Raw genomic sequence first — 9,018 nt, forward strand, 5'->3', positions numbered from 1 at the left:
CTTCAATCATCAAATTATCCCTTAATTCCTCTCTTTCTATTATGCAACTTCTAATAAAATATTTGTTAATATTACCAGTTTGACTTTGAATTAATGTCTCCTTCCTTTGTTTCATTTTTCTCTTTTGAGCTTCTGACATATATTTAGGAGGCATTCTCAATATTCTTTTTAAGTGAATATACAACTCAATAATTCATAATGAAATTAATTCAAAGTTACATTTTTCATAATCCAAATAACATTTAATTATTCTCCAAAAATATATATTATATTAAAAGACTAATTGGGATGAAGGTGTATAAGAAATCAGGAGCCTAGACAATCAGGTTTTGTTTCTACTTCAATCGAACAATAAGTTGTATGCACATCAAAAAAAAAAAAAAAAAGTTATTAATAAGATACTAAGATATACAAAGGCTTACTAAGTATTTAGTCGGCATGAGGAGTCACATTCCTGAAACAACCTTTTAAAAACATGCCTATATACCTTACGAATTCTATTGGATGATAATCTAGTGGCTTTAGTCAACAATCAGGATTCTTATCAATGCTTGACGACAAACAACAAGTACTGCTTTTTAAAGAAAAACTGTTTATAGCAACTTTCAGTGGGAGGAAAAATAGTGAGTATCCGACCAGTATAATGTTGAATTTACAGTAATAACAAACTCCTATGAGAATGATCAGATGAAACATGAAAACTTTAAAGATATGACACATGCAAGGAATGTTCAAAGGCCGATATAGAGGAGAGCCCAAGCATTCTAAACATGGAAATGCTAATGAACCTATTCAAGAATTATCGATAGTTGGATAATAGACTTGGTGCATTTGTTAGGTTATTTGGGAATCAAACACAAATTATGGACTAGTTGAATTTTAAAAGTGACATGAATAAGTTTGATAAATAGAGGACTCTGTATATACTTGAAACAATAAGACTATTGGATGAAAAGAACAATCGAAGTGTACTAACCCCTATAGCTAAACAAATTGAAATTCAGTTAGACAATGAATATATATTGTAGTGTCTATGTTTATCACAAAAATTAAAATAAAAAACTTCAAAATTTCTTTAAAGTGTAGGCCATTTTGGAAAGAGGCATTAGTGAAGTTACAATCCCAAGCTACAATCTAAAAATTCTCCATAGATGATTTGATACATTGCAATTTCAAGAGTAACAATATATTATGTTAGATTTTTTGGTGAAGTTTTCTAATAACAATTTGATTAAAACCAAATGAAATTTAATAAAAAGAGGTAGCTACTCTCCAGTGAACTGACAAAGTATATAAGAACACTAATTTTAATGAAAAAGAAAACACATCATATGTTTCCTCGGGCGGTGTAATAGTTAAATCATGAAATATTACCGCGTTAAATTATGAGATTGAAACTCAACGTATTCGAGCATATTTTCTCTTTCGTATCTTGGTCACTGCATTGGAATGACATCATGTTGAAAATCATCGCATTTGAAAGAGTATGTTGCTATGAAAACTTAAATTCGGGTGAAAGTGAAGTATCGAGAACTGAGTTCCTATCAGACAATGACTTTGGAGAGAAATTAGGATTCTCGCGCAATATAATAACATGAATTCCAACCCGATTCGGCTAAATCTAATCTTACAAATCACAAACAAACAGAAATAGACTATGACAAATGCAAGGAATGATGGACCAATTCAGATCACCTCGAGAATCTTTCCCCCATCAAGTTAAAACCTCAAAAGGCTCTACCAAAAGAAACATGACAGCAGGGCCATTAATTGCGAGAAAACAATAAACAATTTTGATCAAAAAACTAGAAAAAAAACAGAGATCGATCGTATACGAGTGGTAGGTAAAGAGGGAGAAGATAAGACGCTCCCTGCTGCAGTAAGACGTCATTGCTCTCTTCACCAAGAAGTAGACTCAACGATCTCTCTGTTATATAGTAATTGTTTTCTAGGTAGAGGCCAATGAAGAACTTACATGATAGCGATTTTAATTGAGTTACAGTCGTATACGACTTTGGTTTTTAAGAAGTCAATTTGATTTGGCGAACGAGACATGGAGGTGGATTGTTTTCTTCTGTAAATTGGTTCTTAATCACTCCAAGTAAACGTAATTGAGGAGGAGGAGGAGGAGGAGGAGGAGGAGAGTACCTTGTGATTGTGAGCCTGGCTATTCCAATGGCGGGCACGGAGGAAGGAGGTGTCGGAGAGGCTTCGAGGATGCCCCACGTCGTTATGGTGTCCTTTCCGGCGCAGGGCCATCTCAACCCGCTGCTTCGCTTCGCGAAGCGCGTTGCAGCTGAAGGTGTGCTGGTCACGCTGTGCTCAACTGACCATATCGCACGCCGCATGTCGGCCGCCGCGTCGACGCCGGTCGCCGCCCTCGCCGACCCCACCCCCGTCGGCCGCGGATTCATCCGCTTCGAGTTCTTCGACGACGGCATCGCCCCCGACGACCCCGCACGCGACAACCTCGACTTGCTCATGGCGGCCCTCCGCTCCACGGGCCCTCCCGCACTTGCGGCGCTCGTCCGCCGCCAGGATGTCCCCGTCGCCTGCATCATCAACAACCCCTTCATCCCCTGGGTCCTCGACGTCGCCGCCGAGCTCGGCCTCCCGAGCGGAGTCCTCTGGGTCCAGTCAGCCGCCGTCTTCTCCATCTACTACCACTACCGCCACGCCCTCGCTGCATTCCCTTCAGAGGACGAGCCCGACGTCACCGTCCAACTGCCCGGCCTGCCTCCGCTGAGGCCGGAGGACCTCCCCACCTTCCTCCTCCCGACATCGCCCTATAAAATCCTCAAAAATGTTATCTTGGAGCAGTTCGGCAATTTGTCGAGCGCCTCGTGGGTGTTCGCCAACACCTTCGAAGAGCTCGAGCACGAAGTCATCGAGGCGACCGCCAATCGCCAAGTCCTCATCCCCATCGGGCCGCTGACCGATCCACCGCCGGAGGAAGGCGGATCGAAGGGTAACGGCAGAAGGGAGGTCAGGGCCGACCTGTTTAAGGCCGCGGAGGAGTCCATCGAGTGGCTGGGACGGCATCCGCCGCGCTCGGTGGTGTACGTCTCAGTGGGAAGCGTTGTGGTGCTGAGCGAGGAGGAGATGGAGGAAATGGCGTGGGGCCTGAAGCAGAGCGGACGGCCGTTCCTGTGGGTGGTGCGGAGAGACGCGCGGGAGCGGCTGCCAACGGGGTTCGCAGAGGCGGTGGCGGCGGAGGGGATAGGGCTGCTGGTGGAATGGAGCCCGCAGGAGCGCGTTCTAGCGCACGAGGCCGTGGCGTGCTTCTTGACGCACTGCGGGTGGAACTCCACACTGGAGGCGCTAACCGCGGGGGTACCGGTGGTGGCGTACCCGCAATGGGGCGACCAGGTGCCGGACGCGAAGATGCTTGTGGAGGCGTGCGGGGTCGGGGTGAGGCTGCCAGCGCCGGCGATAAGGTCGGAAGTGCAGCGGTGCGTGAAGGCCGTCACCGACGGGGAGACGGCGGAGGCGACGAGGAGGCGCGCGGCGGAGTGGAAGGAAGCGGCGGTGAAGGCGGAGGCGGAGGGCGGCTCGACGGATCGCCACATAAAAGCCTTCGTCGAAGAGATAAGGAAGCTGGCGGCGCCGGCGACGAATTGAGTGGCTCTGATTTCTTCAAATAAATTTTCGTTTAATTTGCTAAAACACGCGCGAAATCATAATTAACAAGGGAACAAGACACGTGTCATGCGTGCGCTTTTATTACAATGCTTTGTATTTTATGCTAGGATGATACCATGCACAACGGTGATATCCAAAGTCAATATGCTAACACGGTCTGCATTATTGCATATAAGATGGTGCTTATTTCTATAAATTAATACTAGCGTTAGTTTGAAACTAGAACAGGCTAATATTACATTAGTATTAGTTTGAAAACGTAGGTGCTGATCTTTAAATATCAGCGCTGGTGGTTCTAAGTAGCATCATGCTGGTATTACTTTGTATAAACTAATACCTAAAGTTAGTGTTGATTTATACACCAATTGGTGTGGGCTTGCAAATGGTGCCAATCAGCACAATGTTAGTGCTGCTTTACATAAAGTAACGCCAACGGATGCATAAGGTAGCACCGACTAATGCAAAAAGCGGCACCAATATATAATTGGGGTTGGTTTGCGCAAAGCAATATTAATATACATAAATCAATGTCACATTGATGTTTGTTTTCACAAACCAATCCTAATATGGTATTGGTTATGTAAGTTAGTATCAACATGGTATTAATTTGTGAAAATCAGCATCAACGTGGTGTTGGTTTGTGAAAATCAATATCATGTTGGTGTTGATTTTCATAAACTAGTACTATGTTGGTATTACTTTGGTGCTAGTTTATACAAACCAACACCAACGTATTTGTCTTTAAAGACGATCACGTTGGACCTGGTCTTTAAAGATCAGTTCTAATGTTGGTGCTTGATCCCGTCCGGAAGCTGAGTCGGATGAAGGCGGGTTGCGCTGTCGTTGATATTGACAGAAAGTTGCTGCGGAACCTAGTCGATCTGGCACCCGCCGGAAAGACTTACATGAGCGGATGACGGGAGGTGATGACGAAGATGATGAAGTGAGGACCTTGCGCACACTCAGACGAGCCCACGGGTCATTAGAGACCAAAAATCAGGGAAAAAGTCCCCGGATCAGACCCTCCGACGCTCAAGTCAGATACTTTTTCCCTAGAAGCACAGAGAAAGGACGAAAAGTAAAAGACGAGAATGAAATGACGAGTGAGCGTACTTGCGTAAGGGACAAAACTTCCCTTTTTATACTGCAACGGGTGCTTCTAAAGTCTGACGGGTGTCAGGAAATATCGGGTGTCAGGCTTTGTCTGGCGGTGAGTGACACGTGGCGTCTTCCTATAAGTCGGAGAAGGAATCAGCGAGTCTTGAGCGCTAGATTGTTAGGATATTCTCTGATAGGCAGTGATTATTTCCTAACAGGTTGTTACGATTTCCCTGGCTTGCTTGTCGTGTAGTGGGTGTCTGCCCCGATCTGTTAACCCTGGACTGGGTCACCGCGTCGGTCGGCTTCAAGCTGTGGGTGTAGACCCATCTTTCCTAACTTGCGTTTGCCGCTTCAGAACTCCAGACCTGTGTGTCCATTCTTATCCTGCATGTCCTGTTATGAGACCTCCCGACCTGCTTTACCTTGTAAGTTGCGACCTGTAAGCCTTAGCCTGATTTTACTTATTCCGAAATCCTGACCTGTACGCCTTCACCTGCCTCCGCTTATCCTGAGTCCCGACCTGTATGCCTCAGTCTAATTCCGTCTGTCTCGCCCTGTATGCCTTAGTCTGTGTTTCCCGACCTGTATATCCTGATTCGTAGATCATCTAAGTGTTCCGATTCCTATATCTCGACCTATGATTCCTGATCTGTAATCCTCGGTTTGCATATCCCGACCTGTACCCCTTGATCCTTGCGTCTTGCTTCACAAGGCGATAAGTCCTGACCTGTGTCCTTGGCTGGCACATCCCGACCTGTACGCTTTTGTACATGTGTCCGGTGCCACAGGGCTATAGGTCTTGACCTGTATCCTTGGCTGGCACATCCCGACCTGTACGCTTTGATGCAGATATCTTGTGTCACAAGGCTATAAGTCTTGACATGTATCCTTGGTTGGCACATCTCGACCTATACGCTTTTGTTCCTGTGTCTGGTGCCGCAGGGCTATAGGTCCTGACTTGTATCCTTGGCTGGCACATCCCGGCCTATACGTTTTTATTCCCATGTCCGGTGTCGCAGGGCTATAGGTCCTGACCTATATCCTTGGCTGGTATGTCCCGACCTGTACGCTTTTGTTCCTGTGTACGATGCCGCAGGGCTATAGGTCCTGACCTGTATCCTTGGCTGGCACATCCCGACCTATACGCTTTGATCCAGATATCCTGTGCGATAAGGCTATAAGTCCTGACTTGTATCCTTGGTTGGCACATCTCGACCTGTATGCTTTTGTTCTTATGTCCGGTGCCGCAGGGCTATAGGTCCTGACCTATATCCTTGGCTGGCACATCCCGACCTGTACGCTTTTGTTCCTGTGTCCTGTTAGTTAGTCCTAAGAAAACGTACCGGTTCCACTGTACAAAAATTTTTGCACAAGTGTCGAACCTTTCCTTAAATAACCTATTGTGTTCTTTAGAAGTTAAATTAGAATCGCAGACGAAACTTAATATTATTGATTCCAAATTTAACTCATCTGTTCTTAATGGTTTCGATTTGAATCGCAAGCGAAACTTAACACTATTGATTCAAATCCACCTATGTTATTAATTCCATTAAATATTAATTTTCAAAATTGGCTTCCAGGACTGCATGGCGAGGCACATGACCTTTTTGGATATGGGAGCAACCAGCACTGCCTAGTCAAAGCCTTTTAAGGAAAGCTAATATTTAATTTCCTTAAATAACTCTAGGTTAACCAAAAAGAACAATCGAATCACAAATTCGAAAAAGAAGAAAACACAAACTCGAAAAATAAATTCGATAAACTAGATCTAATTGCCTCTTGTATTTAGAATTCTTACAAAGAAAATAACTAGTATGATGCGGAAGAAAACTACTAGTTATACCTTCTCTTTGTAAGCTAATGACCTCAAGATCTTCTGTCGTATTCCTCGCCTCGCCTTGGACGTCATGTGGGCGACGATCTTCCAAGATGAACACCACCCAAAAGTTTCTTCCTCTTCTTCTAAAATCCGGCCACCACCACCACCAAGGAGAAGAGAGCAAAAGGGAAAAGAGAAGGGAGAGGGAGAGGGCCGGCCACTTGAGGTTCTCCAAGTAAGAGAATAAGAATTGTATCTCATGAAGCCTCCTCACCCCTTCTTTTTGTTGGTGCGGGTAGCACTAACGGTCTAACCCAGGTTTTGATGAATGACAAATAGGTTAAGTTAGTTATGTTGTTGTCTGACACTTTGATCAAGTGTGCAGGAAAAGTCCAGCTAGGTCGACCGGCTGACCGGATAGCTAGCGAGAAGTCCAAGCGGGTCGACGGGCTGACCGGACGCTTGGCGAGAAGTCCAGCTAGGTCGACGGGCTGACCGGATAGCTGGCGAGAAGTCCAAGCGGGTCGACGGGCTGACCGGACGCTTGGCGAGAAGTCCAGACGGGTCGACGGGCTGACCGGACGTCTGGCAGGTAAGTGAGGTAAGTCACTGGAGGGGAGTGACTGTGAGGACGCGTTCCCGGGAAGGGGACATTAGGCGTCGATCCGGCTTAGATCCATTTCGGATGTCTAAGTCGAGATCGTGACTAGATTCGGTCTCGGAAAGGCGGAATCTAAGTCATACTCTCTTTATCTATCTGTTGAACTTTAACTGTGCTAACCATTTGTTTTACAGGATATATATTTGCCTCGGACTAACCTTGTTTTGCGGGAAAAGAGTCGAACAAGTCTCGCCGCGCGAGCAGCTCGAGCAATCCGCCGAGATCCGAGGCGCCGGAAGGCGTTTATCCGACACCTCGTCGCACGTGGAGCATCTTGATTTGAGCGGTTACGTCACACTCCAGGCGCCGGAAGGGATCCAGCGCCATATAAAGAAGCCCCGGGGAGCTTCAGAATCAACTTCGACTGAGAACTCTTCTGCTGATCTTGCTGCTCGACGTTCAAGTGCGACATCAATGACGCTCCGACAAAAGTGCTCTTCCGATTTTTGTTTAATTTTTTCTTTGTCGGTATTGCCTTATTATTACTAGCATCTCCTGTACTTTTTCTGTAATCATATTTCGATCTGCTAGTGATTGCCCAACGAAAGTGGTCAAGGACCACGGGCCTTCGAGTAGGAGTCGTCACAGGCTCCGAACGAAGTAAAAATATTTGTGTCTACTTTATCTTTTTCCGCTGCGCTTAAACTCTTGTGTTTTCGAATCGATATTCACCCCCCCTCTATCGAATCTAACGGTCCTACAAGTGGTATCAGAGCAGGTACCGCTCTGATTTGGTGCAACCACCAATCAGGCAAAGGGGAGACTTTTTGAAAGAAAAATTAGATATCGTTTGTCTTTAAAATAGATATCTAACGCCTTTCGTTTTTTTCCCTCCAAAACTGTTTTTGAAAAATACATCGCCATCTCGTCACCATTGCTTAGTATTGACAAGATATTACATTTTCAAAATTTTGAAATAATATTTTTTTATTAATATTTTAATAATATTTTATTATTTTTTTTCAAAAATAGTGAAATATTATTTTTTTCGGCACTGCTAATCCAAGACCAAGTCTTGGGATCTTTTGTTTATTTCTCTGTGTGCAAGAAATTATGACTCTTCTAGAAGGACGGAACCCCTGCGAACCACCACCATACGATCATGAAGACTTCAACTACTGGAAGCGATTAATGGAATGCTTCTTAGGAAGCGTAGACATCGATTATATGCTAATTTTGAGGAAACCTTCTCAAAACTCGGAACTGAACAAAAAGGTAAATAACATTATTTGTAATGTTTTACCTAACAATATTTTATGCAGATTAGAAAAGTACAAGAACGCATATGAGCTGTGGACCCAGTTGATCAAGCTTCACGAGATGCCGATGGAGCTAGAAGATCAAGTTAAAGTCGAATCCGGACTCGAGTCAGATCCAACGGAGAAGCCTGCTGAATTAGGGGTTGCGCTCAAGGTTAGTAATATTTACCAAAACACCCTTGCTAGTAGTAGTTTAAAATATGCGCCTGTTAATTTGGATATGTCTGAAAGTATATGTGAAAATAGTGTACATGACAATACTTGCAAAAATACCTCTAGGATATTTTCTGATAAAATAAATATAATTACTTTAGAAAATATAGAAAATCTGAAAATAATTAATAAATCAAAAAATTTGAATTTAAACCTAAACAAATTTGAAAATTCAAACAAAAAAGATGACAAGGTCAATATTGATCTAGATAAAATTAATAAATTATTTAATCTAGAAAATACTATCCAAAACCAAGATGATCTAATTAATAAGAAATTAAACTTTAAAGATAAAACTAATCTAATTAACCATATCAATTTAA

At 43.9% G+C, this 9,018-nt stretch overlaps 1 protein-coding gene across 1 annotated transcript; it reads left to right on the forward strand.

Moving 5' to 3' along the window:
- The first annotated feature begins 1,991 nt into the window (after positions 1-1,991).
- Positions 1,992-3,766, forward strand: LOC122042694 (gallate 1-beta-glucosyltransferase-like). Its single transcript, XM_042602953.1, has one exon. The coding sequence runs from the start codon at positions 2,176-2,178 to the stop codon at positions 3,619-3,621; it is 1,446 nt and encodes a 481-aa protein (XP_042458887.1). The 5' UTR covers positions 1,992-2,175; the 3' UTR covers positions 3,622-3,766.
- Positions 3,767-9,018: the final 5,252 nt, after the last annotated feature.

The sequence above is a fragment of the Zingiber officinale genome, chromosome 2A, assembly GCF_018446385.1.
Source record: "Zingiber officinale cultivar Zhangliang chromosome 2A, Zo_v1.1, whole genome shotgun sequence".
Lineage (NCBI taxonomy): Eukaryota > Viridiplantae > Streptophyta > Magnoliopsida > Zingiberales > Zingiberaceae > Zingiber > Zingiber officinale.